The sequence below is a fragment of the Pseudophryne corroboree genome, chromosome 2 (assembly GCF_028390025.1).
Source record: "Pseudophryne corroboree isolate aPseCor3 chromosome 2, aPseCor3.hap2, whole genome shotgun sequence".
Taxonomy (NCBI): Eukaryota; Metazoa; Chordata; class Amphibia; order Anura; family Myobatrachidae; genus Pseudophryne; species Pseudophryne corroboree.
The window spans coordinates 2,604,738-2,622,238 of record NC_086445.1 but is presented as its reverse complement, the minus strand read 5'-3'; the positions used below and the strand labels follow the sequence as shown (position 1 = coordinate 2,622,238).

At 48.2% G+C, this 17,501-nt stretch overlaps 1 protein-coding gene across 1 annotated transcript in view; it reads right to left on the bottom strand.

Annotated features, from left to right (window-relative positions):
• Positions 1-6,204: 6,204 nt before the first annotated feature.
• Positions 6,205-17,501, bottom strand: part of LOC135050927 (transient receptor potential cation channel subfamily M member 2-like) — a 307,254-nt gene continuing 295,957 nt past the window's right edge. The window contains exons 14-16 of the mRNA XM_063957173.1: positions 15,565-15,700; positions 6,515-6,686; positions 6,205-6,389 (exon numbers count right to left, since the gene is read on the bottom strand). Of these exons, the coding sequence (XP_063813243.1) occupies positions 6,205-6,389; positions 6,515-6,686; positions 15,565-15,700 (493 nt within the window). The remainder of the gene's footprint in view (positions 6,390-6,514; positions 6,687-15,564; positions 15,701-17,501) is intronic.

Below are 17,501 nucleotides of genomic sequence, written 5' to 3'. Positions count from 1 at the left end.
TGCAGCACAACTGTGACATCAGATGACAGAGCCATTGCCACGCCTACTCAGCCAACCAGTGCGCCACCAGCAGAGCCAATAAGCGATGTTAGCCGCGACCCGTTTTTAAAAACCCGGGTCAGACCCTTTCACATAGCCGGCAACCTGTGTAAGATCCGGGAAAAACCCAGGTAAAGACATGAGTCATAGTCCCGGGAATTCAGTCCTAGGTTGACCCTTTCAGACAGAAAAAAACCCAGTTCAACCCTTCACGAGCCGGGAAATTACTGGGTTGCTTTCTTTGTCTGAAGGAGGTATAAGAGGAATTTTTGTTTCTGGGGAAGAATACAGTAAGTAACAGGATCAGAACAAATTGGAACCATACCAAACATTAGATTTTTTTGTTTACCTCACTGTTTGCAAAAAAACAAAACCATACAAAACTTTCATGGTTAAAATGCTGTTTCAAGATATTAGGGCAATTTTTTTTTATCTCAGAGATGTATATTGTCCACTTAAGTGGACATGTGCATAACTTCTGTAGTATTAAAGTTTAAAGAAAAACTAAACTGGTACACATACACTACATTCATACAGTCCAACCATGCAGGACACTAATCGTACTATTTTCACTAGCACATATCACCAACAAGCCAAAAATAGTGCTGCAGCTTTTGGGGCACCTCTTCCCATGCCATAAACACTATCTTGGCTATGGGGAGGGGGTTCTGACCACATACTGTACATCACGCCTGTTCAATTATATGATGCATTCACTACTCATTGCATGTGAAACGCACCACGGGGGGAATGTAACAAAGTGTAAGAATCAGACAGTGAGATATTTTGGGAGAATTCTCCTGTGTTTTTTTAAAGTGCCAATCATTTACATGGTAAATCAATATTGTTTTGCCATGAAAATGATTGCCACTTAAAAAAAACAGGAGAATTCTCATAAAATATTTCACTGTCTGATTCTCACAACTTATTACATCCCCCCCCCTCCCCAAAGACTTCATTATATGATGCATTTATTACCCTTTGTAGATGAAATAAACCACAAGTGCTACATTTTATGATGAATGCAGGAAAACCGCATCACAAGCGTTCCGTTATTAGATGCATGACTCTGACAGGGTGTATAACACATCACAAGCGTTCCATTATAAGATGCATGACTCTGACTGGGTGTATAACACATCACAAGCGTTCCGTTATAAGATGCATGACTCTGACTGGGTGTATAACACATCACAAGCGTTCCGTTATAAGATGCATGACTCTGACTGGGTGTATAACACATCACAAGTGTTCCGTTATAAGATGCATGACTCTGACTGGGTGTATAACACATGACAAGTGTTCCGTTACAAGATGTATGACTCTGACTGGGTGTATAATACATCACAAGTGTTCCGTTATAAGATGCATGACTCTGACTGGGTGTATAACACATCACAAGCGTTCCGTTATAAGATGCATGACTCTGACTGGGTGTATAACACATCACAAGCGTTCCGTTATAAGATGCATGACTCTGACTGGGTGTATAACACATCACAAGTGTTCCGTTACAAGATGTATGACTCTGACTGGGTGTATAATACATCACAAGTGTTCCGTTATAAGATGCATGACTCTGACTGGGTGTATAACACATCACAAGCGTTCCGTTATAAGATGCATGACTCTGACTGGGTGTATAACACATCACAAGCGTTCCGTTATAAGATGCATGACTCTGACTGGGTGTATAACACATCACAAGCGTTCAGTTATAAGATGTATGACTCTGACTGGGTGTATAACACATCACAAGCGTTCCGTTATAAGATGTATGACTCTGACTGGGTGTACAACACATCACAAGTGTTCCGTTATAAGATGTATGACTCTGACTGGGTGTATAACACATCACAAGCGTTCCGTTATAAGATGCGTGACTCTGACTGGGTGTATAACACGTCACAAGCGTTCTGTTATAAGAATGACTCTGACTGGGTGTATAATACATCACAAGTGTTCCGTTATAAGATGCATGACTCTGACTGGGTGTATAACACATCACAAATGTTCCGTTATAAGATGCATGACTCTGACTGGGTGTATAACACATCACAAGCGTTCTGTTATAAGAATGACTCTGACTGGGTGTATAACACATCACAAGTGTTCCGTTATAAGATGCATGACTCTGACTGGGTGTATAACACATCACAAGCGTTCTGTTATAAGATGCATGACTCTGACTGGGTGTATAACACATCACAAGTGTTCCGTTATAAGATGCATGACTCTGACTGGGTGTATAACACATCACAAGCGTTCAGTTATAAGATGTATGACTCTGACTGGGTGTATAACACATCACAAGCGTTCAGTTATAAGATGTATGACTCTGACTGGGTGTATAACACATCACAAGCGTTCCGTTATAAGATGTATGACTCTGACTGGGTGTATAACACATCACAAGCGTTCCGTTATAAGATGCATGACTCTGACTGGGTGTATAACACATCACAATCGTTCCGTTATAAGATGTATGACTCTGACTGGGTGTATAACACATCGCAAGCGTTCCATTATAAGATGCATGACTCTGACTGGGTGTATAATACATCACAAGCGTTCCGTTATAAGATGCATGACTCTGACTGGGTGTATAACACATCACAAGCGTTCCGTTATAAGATGCATGACTCTGACTGGGTGTATAACACATCACAAGCGTTCCGTTATAAGATGCATGACTCTGACTGGGTGTGTAACACATCACAAGCGTTCCGTTATAAGATGTATGACTCTGACTGAGTGTATAACACATCACAAGCGTTCCGTTATAAGATGCATGACTCTGACTGGGTGTATAACACATCACAAGCGTTCCGTTATAAGATGCATGACTCTGACTGGGTGTATAACACATCACAAGCGTTCCGTTATAAGATGCATGACTCTGACTGGGTGTATAACACATCACAAGCGTTCAGTTATAAGATGTATGACTCTGACTGGGTGTATAACACATCACAAGCGCTCCGTTATAAGATGCGTGACTCTGACTGGGTGTATAACACATCACAAGCGTTCCGTTATAAGAATGACTCTGACTGGGTGTATAACACATCACAAGCGTTCAGTTATAAGATGTATGACTCTGACTGGGTGTACAACACATCACAAGTGTTCCGTTATAAGATGTATGACTCTGACTGGGTGTATAACACATCACAAGCGTTCCGTTATAAGATGCGTGACTCTGACTGGGTGTATAACACATCACAAGCGTTCTGTTATAAGAATGACTCTGACTGGGTGTATAATACATCACAAGTGTTCCGTTATAAGATGCATGACTCTGACTGGGTGTATAACACATCACAAATGTTCCGTTATAAGATGCATGACTCTGACTGGGTGTATAACACATCACAAGCGTTCTGTTATAAGAATGACTCTGACTGGGTGTATAACACATCACAAGTGTTCCGTTATAAGATGCATGACTCTGACTGGGTGTATAACACATCACAAGCGTTCTGTTATAAGATGCATGACTCTGACTGGGTGTATAACACATCACAAGTGTTCCGTTATAAGATGCATGACTCTGACTGGGTGTATAACACATCACAAGCGTTCAGTTATAAGATGTATGACTCTGACTGGGTGTATAACACATCACAAGCGTTCAGTTATAAGATGTATGACTCTGACTGGGTGTATAACACATCACAAGCGTTCCGTTATAAGATGTATGACTCTGACTGGGTGTATAACACATCACAAGCGTTCCGTTATAAGATGCATGACTCTGACTGGGTGTATAACACATCACAATCGTTCCGTTATAAGATGTATGACTCTGACTGGGTGTATAACACATCGCAAGCGTTCCATTATAAGATGCATGACTCTGACTGGGTGTATAATACATCACAAGCGTTCCGTTATAAGATGCATGACTCTGACTGGGTGTATAACACATCACAAGCGTTCCGTTATAAGATGCATGACTCTGACTGGGTGTATAACACATCACAAGCGTTCCGTTATAAGATGCATGACTCTGACTGGGTGTGTAACACATCACAAGCGTTCCGTTATAAGATGTATGACTCTGACTGAGTGTATAACACATCACAAGCGTTCCGTTATAAGATGCATGACTCTGACTGGGTGTATAACACATCACAAGCGTTCCGTTATAAGATGCATGACTCTGACTGGGTGTATAACACATCACAAGCGTTCCGTTATAAGATGCATGACTCTGACTGGGTGTATAACACATCACAAGCGTTCCGTTATAAGATGCATGACTCTGACTGGGTGTGTAACACATCACAATCGTTCCGTTATAAGATGTATGACTCTGACTGGGTGTATAACACATCGCAAGCGTTCCATTATAAGATGCATGACTCTGACTGGGTGTATAACACATCACAAGCGTTCCGTTATAAGATGCATGACTCTGACTGGGTGTATAACACATCACAAGCGTTCCGTTATAAGATGCATGACTCTGACTGGGTGTATAACACATCACAAGCGTTCCGTTATAAGATGCATGACTCTGACTGGGTGTATAACACATCACAAGCGTTCCGTTATAAGATGCATGACTCTGACTGGGTGTATAACACATCACAAGCGTTCCGTTATAAGATGCATGACTCTGACTGGGTGTGTAACACATCACAAGCGTTCCGTTATAAGATGTATGACTCTGACTGAGTGTATAACACATCACAAGCGTTCCGTTATAAGATGCATGACTCTGACTGGGTGTATAACACATCACAAGCTTTCCGTTATAAGATGCATGACTCTGGCTGGGTGTATAACACATCACAAGCGTTCCGTTATAAGATGCATGACTCTGACTGGGTGTATAACACATCACAAGCGTTCAGTTATAAGATGTATGACTCTGACTGGGTGTATAACACATCACAAGCGTTCCATTATAAGATGCATGACTCTGACTGGGTGTATAATACATCACAAGCGTTCCGTTATAAGATGCATGACTCTGACTGGGTGTATAACACATCACAAGCGTTCCGTTATAAGATGTATGACTCTGACTGGGTGTATAACACATCGCAAGCGTTCCATTATAAGATGCATGACTCTGACTGGGTGTATAACACATCACAAGCGTTCCGTTATAAGATGCATGACTCTGACTGGGTGTATAACACATCACAAGCGTTCCGTTATAAGATGCATGACTCTGACTGGGTGTGTAACACATCACAAGCGTTCCGTTATAAGATGCATGACTCTGACTGAGTGTATAACACATCACAAGCGTTCCGTTATAAGATGCATGACTCTGACTGGATGTATAACACATCACAAGTGTTCTGTTATAAGATGTATGACTCTGACTGGATGTATAACACATCACAAGCGTTCCGTTATAAGATGCATGACTGTGACTGGGTGTATAACACATCACAAGTGTTCCGTTATAAGATGTATGACTCTGACTGGATGTATAACACATCACAAGCGTTCCGTTATAAGATGCATGACTGTGACTGGGTGTATAACACATCACAAGCGTTCCGTTATAAGATGCATGACTCTGACTGGGTGTATAACACATCACAAGTGTTCCGTTATAAGATGCATGACTCTGACTGGGTGTATAACACATCACAAGCGTTCCGTTATAAGATGCATGACTCTGACTGGGTGTATAACACATCACAAGTGTTCGGTTATAAGATGCATGACTCTGACTGGGTGTATAACACATCACAAGTGTTCGGTTATAAGATGCATGACTGTGACTGGGTGTATAACACATCACAAGTGTTCCGTTATAAGATGCATGACTCTGACTGGGTGTATAACACATCACAAGTGTTCCGTTATAAGATGCATGACTCTGACTGGGTGTATAACACATCACAAGCGTTCCGTTATAAGATGCATGACTCTGACTGGGTGTATAACACATCACAAGTGTTCCGTTATAAGATGCATGACTCTGACTGGGTGTATAACACATCACAAGTGTTCCGTTATAAGATGCATGACTCTGACTGGGTGTATAACACATTACAAGCCTTCCGTTATAAGATGTATGACTCTGACTGGGTGTATAACACATCACAAGTGTTCCATTATAAGATAAATGATTAATTGGAAGTAAAACCCACAATTTAGATTAATCTAAGCAGGAAAAACGTAGAGAAATTATTCTTACCCAATTATTGAAGTGAAAACATGCATCAGATATGTGGTGCCAAGCATGAGAAACAGGCACAATAAGATGATGGTCAGCCATTCTGGAAAGAGAGCGTTCCCGTTGCCATCATTGTAGATACACAGAGAAAGAGAAGCAACGCTGCCGTTTTGGGTACATTTTGAAGGTTTAAAGTTCAATTCTGCAGAAAAAATATGAATACAGTTGTGTTACCGTCCTATACATCCCGTGTGTTGTATACACAGCCGTACACTCTATCACTGTCATCATATCACAGACATAACCTGGCAGCATCAGATAACTTACCATCCACGTCTACTGGAATTTTATTTATAAGTGTCAGGAACGAAGTATAGAAAACATGCCGAAAGATCCAGTCCCACCGTGTTTCATTAATATATAGGATCGCCTGCTTTGGAACCCCATAGGCCACAATCAAGAGGACCAAAATGAAGAGGAAGAAGTAAATTTCCCTCAGCTAGAGAAAACAAATAACAAAAACACTGATCACTTACAATGGGACAAACAACACAGTAACTTCTGACCTGTAGACAAAGTTGTAATAAATTCTAATTGAATGTCAGTGCAGTACTGCCCACTGTGCATAGGTGTGCCTCTCCAGAGATACATCCTTCCTGTCCTCCGCTATTCTGCAGGACGGCCTTTTCAAACTTTATACCACAACACGCTCAATGCACTCCCACAACAGGCCCACTGCACTCCGACAACACACCCACTGCACCCCCACAACACACCCACTGCACCCCCACAACACACCCAATGCACCCCCACAACACACCCAATGCACTCCCAAACCACACCCAATGCACTCCCACAACACACCCACTGCACCCCCACAACACACCCAATGCACTCCCACACCACACCCAATGCACTCCCACAACACACCCACTGCACCCCCACAACACACCCAATGAACTCCCACAACACACCCACTGCACCCCCACAACACACCCACTGCACCCCCACAACACACCCAATGCACTCCCACAACACACCCAATGCACTCCCACAACACACCCAATGCACTCCCACAACACACCCACTGCACCCCCACAACACACCCACTGCACCCCCACAACACACCCAATGCACTCCCACAACACACCCAATGCACTCCCACAACACACCCAATGCACTCCCACAACACACCCAATGCACTCCCACAACATGCCCGCTGTACTCCCACAACACACCCAATGCACTCCCACAACACACCCAATGCACTCCCACAACACGCCCACTGCACTCCCACAACACACCCAATGAACCCGCACAACACACCCTATGCACTCCCACAACACACCCAATGCACTCCCACAACACGCCCACTGCACTCCCACAACACACCCAATGCACTCCCACAACACACCCAATGCACTCCCACAACACACCCACTGCACCCCCACAACACACCCAATGCACTCCCACACCACACCCAATGCACTCCCACAACACACCCAATGAACTCCCACAACACACCCACTGCACCCCCACAACACACCCACTGCACCCCCACAACACACCCAATGCACTCCCACAACACACCCAATGCACTCCCACAACACACCCAATGCACTCCCACAACACACCCACTGCACCCCCACAACACACCCACTGCACCCCCACAACACACCCAATGCACTCCCACAACACACCCAATGCACTCCCACAACACACCCAATGCACTCCCACAACACACCCAATGCACTCCCACAACATGCCCGCTGTACTCCCACAACACACCCAATGCACTCCCACAACACACCCAATGCACTCCCACAACACGCCCACTGCACTCCCACAACACGCCCACTGCACTCCCACAACACACCCAATGAACCCGCACAACACACCGAATGCACTCCCACAACACACCCACTGCACTCCCACAACACGCCCACTGCACTCCCACAACACACCCAATGAACTCCCACAACACACCCACTGCACCCCCACAACACACCCAATGCACCCCCACAACACACCCAATGCACTCCCACAACACACCCAATGCACTCCCACAACACACCCAATGCACTCCCACAACACACCCAATGCACTCTCACAACACACCCAATGAACTCCCACAACAGGCCCACTGCACTCCGACAACACACCCAATGCACCCCCACAACACACCCACTGCACCCCCACAACACACCCAATGCACTCCCACTACATGCCCGCTGTACTCCCACAACACACCCAATGCACTGACACAACACAGCAAATGCACTCCCACAACACACCCAATGCACTCCCACAACACACCCAATGCACTCCCACAACACGCCCCCACTGCACTCCCACAACACACCCAATGAACCCGCACAACACACCGAATGCACTCCCACAACACATCCACTGCACTCCCACAACACGCCCACTGCACTCCCACAACACACCCAATGAACTCCCACAACACACCCACTGCACCCCCACAACACACCCAATGCACCCCCACAACACACCCAATGCACTCCCACAACACACCCAATGCACTCCCACAACACACCCAATGCACTCTCACAACACACCCAATGAACTCCCACAACAGGCCCACTGCACTCCGACAACACACCCAATGCACTCCCACAACAGGCCCACTGCACCCCCACAACACACCCAATGCACTCCCACAACACACCCACTGCACTCCGACAACACACCCAATGAACTCCCACAACACACCCACTGCACCCCCACAACACACCCAATGCACTCCCACAACACACCCAATGCACTCCCACAACAGGCCCACTGCACCCCCACAACACACCCACTGCACCCCCACAACACACCCAATGCACCCCCACAACACACCCAATGTACTCCCACAACAGGCCCACTGCACTCCGACAACACACCCAATGAACTCCCACAACACACCCACTGCACCCCCACAACACACCCAATGCACCCCCACAACACACCCAATGCACTCCCACAACACACCCAATGCACTCCCACAACATGCCCGCTGCACCCCCACAACACACCCACTGCACCCCCACAACACACCCAATGCACTCCCACAACACACCCACTGCACCCCCACAACACACCCAATGCACTCCCACAATACGCCCAATGCACTCCCACAACACACCCAATGCACTCCCACAACACGCCTACTGCACTCCCACAACTCACCCACTGCACTCGCACAACACACCCAATGTACTCCCACAACACGCTCAATGCACTCCCACAACACACCTACTGCACTCCCACAACACACCCACTGCACTCCCACAACACACCCAATGCACTCCCACAACAGGCCCACTGCACCCCCACAACACACCCAATGCACCCCCACAACACACCCAATGCACTCCCACAACACACCCAATGCACTCCCACAACATGCCCACTGCACTCCCACAACAGGCCAACTGCACTCTAACAACACACCCAATGCACTCCCACAACACACCCACTGCACCCCCACAACACACCCAATGCACTCCCACAACACACCCACTGCACCCCCACAACACACCCAATGCACTCCCACAATACACCCAATGCACTCCCACAACACACCCAATGCACTCCCACAACACGCCTACTGCACTCCCACAACTCACCCACTGCACTCGCACAACACACCCAATGTACTCCCACAACACGCTCAATGCACTCCCACAACACACCTACTGCACTCCCACAACACACCCACTGCACTCTCACAACACACCCAATGCACCCCCACAACACACCCAATGCACTCCCACAACACGCCCACTGCACTCCCACAACACGCCCACTGCACCCCCACAACACACCCAATGCACTCCCACAACACACTAAATGAACCTCCACAACACACCCAATGCACTCCCACAACACACCCAATGCACTCCCACAACACGCCCAATGCACTACCACAACACGCCGAATGCACCCCGACAACACACCCAATGTACTCCCACAACACACCCAATGCACTCCCACAACATGCCCAATGCACTCCCACAACACACCCAATGCACTCCCACAACACGCCCACTGCACTACCACAACATACCCAATGCACTCCCACAACACACCCAATGCACTCCCACAACACGCCCAATGCACTCCCACAACACACCCAATGCATTGACACAACACACCCAATGCACTACCACAACACGCTGAATGCACCCCGACAACACACCCAATGTACTCCCACAACACACCCAATGCACTCCCACAACATGCCCAATGCACTCCCACAACACACCCAATGCACTCCCACAACACGCCTACTGCACTCCCACAACTCACCCACTGCACTCGCACAACACACCCAATGTACTCCCACAACACGCTCAATGCACTCCCACAACACACCTACTGCACTCCCACAACACACCCACTGCACTCCCACAACACACCCAATGCACTCCCACAACAGGCCCACTGCACCCCCACAACACACCCAATGCACCCCCACAACACACCCAATGCACTCCCACAACACACCCAATGCACTCCCACAACATGCCCACTGCACTCCCACAACAGGCCAACTGCACTCTAACAACACACCCAATGCACTCCCACAACATGCCCGCTGCACCCCCACAACACACCCACTGCACCCCCACAACACACCCAATGCACTCCCACAACACACCCACTGCACCCCCACAACACACCCAATGCACTCCCACAATACACCCAATGCACTCCCACAACACACCCAATGCACTCCCACAACACGCCTACTGCACTCCCACAACTCACCCACTGCACTCGCACAACACACCCAATGTACTCCCACAACACGCTCAATGCACTCCCACAACACACCTACTGCACTCCCACAACACACCCACTGCACTCCCACAACACACCCAATGCACCCCCACAACACACCCAATGCACTCCCACAACACGCCCACTGCACTCCCACAACACGCCCACTGCACCCCCACAACACACCCAATGCACTCCCACAACACACTAAATGAACCTCCACAACACACCCAATGCACTCCCACAACACACCCAATGCACTCCCACAACACGCCCAATGCACTACCACAACACGCCGAATGCACCCCGACAACACACCCAATGTACTCCCACAACACACCCAATGCACTCCCACAACATGCCCAATGCACTCCCACAACACACCCAATGCACTCCCACAACACGCCCACTGCACTACCACAACATACCCAATGCACTCCCACAACACACCCAATGCACTCCCACAACACGCCCAATGCACTCCCACAACACACCCAATGCATTGACACAACACACCCAATGCACTACCACAACACGCTGAATGCACCCCGACAACACACCCAATGTACTCCCACAACACACCCAATGCACTCCCACAACATGCCCAATGCACTCCCACAACACACCCAATGCACTCCCACAACACGCCCACTGCACTACCACAACATACCCAATGCACTCCCACAACACACCCAATGCACTCCCACAACACGCCCAATGCACTCCCACAACACACCCAATGCATTGACACAACACACCCAATGCACTACCACAACACGCTGAATGCACCCCGACAACACACCCAATGCACTCCCACAATACGCCCAATGCACTCCCAAACACGCCCAATGCACTCCCACAACACACCCAATGCACTTCCACAACACGCACTGCACTCCCACAACACACCCAATGCACCCCCACAACACACCCAATGCACTCCCACAACATGCCCACTGCACTCCCACAACACACCCAATGCACTCCCACAACACACCCAATGCACCCCCACAACACACCCAATGCACTCCCACAACATGCCCACTGCACTCCCACACCCAATGCACTGACACAACACACCCAATGCACTCCCACAACTCGCTGAATGCACCCCCACAACACACCCAATGCACTCCCACAACACACCCAATGCACTCCCACAACACACCCAATGCACTCCCACAACACGCCCACTGCACTCCCACAACACACCCAATGCAATGCCACAACACACCCAATGCACTGACACAACACACCCAATGCACTACCACAACACGCTGAATGCACCCCGACAACACACCCAATGCACTCCCACAACACGCCCACTGCACTCCCACAACACGCCCAATGCACTGACACAACACACCCAATGCACTCCCACAACTTGCTGAATGCACCCCCACAACACACCCAATGCACTCCCACACCACACCCAATGCACCCCCACAACACGCCCACTGCACTCCCACAACACACCCAATGCACTCCCACAACACAATCAATGCACCCCGACAACACACCCACTGCACTCCCACAACACGCCCACAGCACTCCCACAACACACACACACACACACAGTGCATTCACACAACACACCCACAACACATCCAATGCACTCCCACAACACACCCAATGCAATGCCACACCACACCCAATGCACCCCCACAACACGCCCACTGCACTCCCACAACACGCCCACTGCACTCCCACAACACGCCCACTGCACTCCCACAACACGCCCAATGCACTGACACAACACACCCAATGCACTCCCACAACTTGCTGAATGCACCCCCACAACACACCCAAGGCACTCCCACAACACACCCAATGCACTCCCACAACACACCCAATGCAATGCCACACCACACCCAATGCACCCCCACAACACGCCCACTGCACTCCCACAACACACCCAATGCACTCCCACAACACAATCAATGCACCCCGACAACACACCCACTGCACTCCCACAACAGGCCCACTGCACTCCCACAACACGCCCACAGCACTCCCACAACACACACACACACAGTGCATTCACACAACACACCCACAACACATCCAATGCACTCCCACAACACACCCAATGCCCTCCCACAACACGCACACTGCACTCCCACAACACACCCAATGCACTCCCACAACACACACACTGCACTCATACAACACGCTCATGACACTCTCAGAAAACATCCACACGCTCCCACGACATGCCCAATACAGTCATATAACTTGCCCATGGCACAAACATAACACACACATGCTACGCCCACAATGTGCCCATCGCTATAACATAACACACACATGCTACGCCCACAATGTGCCCATCGCTATAACATAACACACACATGCTACGCCCACAATGCGCCCATCGCTATAACATAACACACCCATGCTACGCCCACAATGTGCCCATCGCTATAACATAACACACACATGCTACGCCCACAATGCGCCCATCGCTATAACATAACACACACATGCTACGCCCACAATGCGCCCATCGCTATAACATAACACACACATGCTACGCCCACAATGCGCCCATCGCTATAACATAACACACCCATGCTACGCCCACAATGCGCCCATCGCTATAACATAACACACCCATGCTACGCCCACAATGCGCCCATCGCTATAACATAACACACACATGCTACGCCCACAATGCGCCCATCGCTATAACATAACACACCCATGCTACGCCCACAATGCGCCTATCGCTATAACATAACACACCCATGCTACGCCCACAATGCGCCCATCGCTATAACATAACACACACATGCTACGCCCACAATGCGCCCATCGCTATAACATAACACACACATGCTACGCCCACAATGCGCCCATCGCTATAACATAACACACCCATGCTACGCCCACAATGCGCCCATCGCTATAACATAACACACCCATGCTACGCCCACAATGCGCCCATCGCTATAACATAACACACCCATGCTACGCCCACAATGCGCCCATCGCATATAACATAACACACACATGCTACGCCCACAATGCGGCCATCGCTATAACATAACACACCCATGCTACGCCCACAATGCGCCCATCGCTATAACATAACACACCCATGCTACGCCCACAATGCGCCCATCGCTATAACATAACACACACATGCTACGCCCACAATGTGCCCATCGCTATAACATAACACGCCCATGCTACGCCCACAATGCGCCCATCGCTATAACATAACACACACATGCTACGCCCACAATGTGCCCATCGCTATAACATAACACACCCATGCTACGCCCACAATGTGCCCATCGCTATAACATAACACACCCATGCTACGCCCACAATGCGCCCATCGCTATAACATAACACACACATGCTACGCCCACAATGTGCCCATCGCTATAACATAACACGCCCATGCTACGCCCACAATGCGCCCATCGCTATAACATAACACACACATGCTACGCCCACAATGCGCCCATCGCTATAACATAACACACACATGCTACGCCCACAATGCGCCCATCGCTATAACATAACACACACATGCTACGCCCACAATGTGCCCATCGCTATAACATAACACACCCATGCTACGCCCACAATGCGCCCATCGCTATAACATAACACACACATGCTACGCCCACAATGCGCCCATCGCTATAACATAACACACCCATGCTACGCCCACAATGCGCCCATCGCTATAACATAACACACACATGCTACGCCCACAATGCGCCCATCGCTATAACATAACACACCCATGCTACGCCCACAATGCGCCCATCGCTATAACATAACACACCCATGCTACGCCCACAATGCGCCCATCGCTATAACATAACACACACATGCTACGCCAACACAATGCGCCCATCGCTATAACATAACACACACATGCTACGCCCACAATGCGGCCATCGCTATAACATAACACACCCATGCTACGCCCACAATGCGCCCATCGCTATAACATAACACACCCATGCTACGCCCACAATGCGCCCATCGCTATAACATAACACACCCATGCTACGCCTACAATGCGCCCATCGCTATAACATAACACACCCATGCTACGCCCACAATGCGCCCATCGCTATAACATAACACGCCCACAATGCGCCCATCGCTATAACATAACACACCCATGCTACGCCCACAATGCGCCCATCGCTATAACATAACACGCCCATGTCACAGTAAGGATTTCTTCTTAGCTGTGCATGCGCAAATTGGCAAGTATGGGTCTATGTACTAAGCATTGGGGAGAGATAAAGTGCTAACCAATCAGGAGCTGGCTGGTTGGTACTTTGTCTGTCTCCGAGGCTTAGTACATACAGTAGACCCCTATCTCTCCTACCGTGTGTTCTCTCACCTGTGATAACCCCAGAATATGGCCATAGTGACTGCTCAGTGAGGGAGTGTGGACGGAATGTGGGCGGTAGGGTAAGTATACGGAGGAGACAGATCTGCGCTAATAAGATGCGGCAGAATTATCACTAAGAGTTATCTAAGTTATCTCTACTTATACTGAGAGCATAAACTAAACCATAATCAGAAGATTGTTCCCATAGACATCTTACCATCCTGCGAAAAATGACAACGTAAGGCCCTATGATGTTGCTGACGGTGAAGACTCGCAAAAGACGAGTACAGAATATCATGTAGTCCACAGAAAGGAACACCCGGCCCAGGTAAACTGTATCAGTGCGGACCAATCTAGGAGAGTAACAGAATCAGCGCATCCGTTTAATCGTAGAATATGGTTATCGGACAAATTCACAATATTCTCCAACTGTTCAATGGAGACTCAAGATTCATTCCGGGCACACAGATAACAGAGGACTGAGTAAGCCCGAGGGCACATAACCCAGGATTGTGGCTGATGTATGACATTAAATGGAGAATGTATTATAATGGGGTTACGGAGGACTGTTTGATGTACAGCGAGATACATTACTAGTCTAACCCAGAGGTTCACAGACTTTCCACATAGAATATCGGAATTAGAGAAACAGTCTAGAATATCAGCATTTATTTCAGCGGAACCCATCGGATGAAAGTTTATTATTGATATATTGGGGGAAAAAATTATATTAAGTAAATTGTAAACTAGAGAAAGGTCCCTGCGCTTAGAGAAGGAAAATGCAGAATAATAAAAACAGATTGTGCCGTCTACCAGAATGAATGGACTCTGGCTCAATAGTATAAAAAATTAGTTTATCAATATAAATGACAATTTTACAAACAACAAACGTCGACGTTTCATATGCAAAAATAAGTAGATATTAGTATAAGTTAAAATAACAGTCTCCCCCTCTTATACTAATATCTAATAATCAGCATTAGGTACTTTATGCTGCCAAATATACCCATAGTAGCTGGCAGGGTCAGACTGGCCTATAGGGGTACCAGGGAAACCACCGGTAGGCCCAACTGCCTGAGGGCCCGCTCTTTCCTCTAGGGATCAGGTTCCAGACTGTACACTTGTATTAAGCATGGTTGTGGCACCCCAGGATGCATAGGCACGCAGTGTGGGATCCACTGGTCTACCTGTCAAGTGGGTCTGGGTTTATGATTACTATTACATAGGCTAGCTGAGGGAGGTGTCTTCTTCTTTGCAGGTTTGATGTTCCAGCAGTTACACCACCCTGCCAATATAGGTAGTTTATTTTACCTATCCCTGTGGTTTGAGATTCTTTTCCTGTTCATCTGTCTCTGTTCTCCCCATTGCATCCTTAATCACTCTTGCTAGGTCTTCTTTGGTTCTCTTGGTGTCCTCTCTCTTTTTGATCCTTCATTCCCCCTACTTTCTGTCAAAGCAGGATATCTTCCCCCCTCATAAGCTTATTGTCCCATCACATTTCTGCTGCCACAGCCTCTTCCCAGCCAGGACTAGAACTCAGCCGTTTAAACCCCCGCCTCCCACATAATCTACAGTAGAAATGGGCAGTTGCCTTCCCCATAGGGGCTGCACCAAGGAGTCTGGTGCTGTCTCCCCCAATTCCACTTCTCTTTTACTCTTCTTCAGTCTCCTACTCTCATGGTCCTCATCCCACTGCTGGCCTATGCTTCCAGAGTTCGAGGACTGGTTTGCCTCCCCTTGCTCTAAAGAAGGAGTGTGCAATTCTTGGTGCTCCCCTTCTCCATTTCTCTACAACTCAGGTTACGTCAGGGACAGACTGCTGCCCACAGTTGGAAATATACTATATTCACTGGAGTTGATTGTCTGCAAAGCTTTCTTGGCCAAACATACTGTATTATTATTATATTCAACTAATACACGCGGTGACCTTATACCCACAGTTGTATGTAGATGTACTGTAGACCTTCAATAAGATATTTACACTGCCTATGCCCAGGCCATCTCCTCCTGCACCCAGACGATCCCACCTAGGCTCAGATCACCTCTGCCTACACCCAGGCCATATCTGCCTACACCCAGACCATCTCTACCTATGTCCAGGCCATCTCTACCTACACCCAGACCATCCCTGCCTACACCCAGGCTATCTCTGCC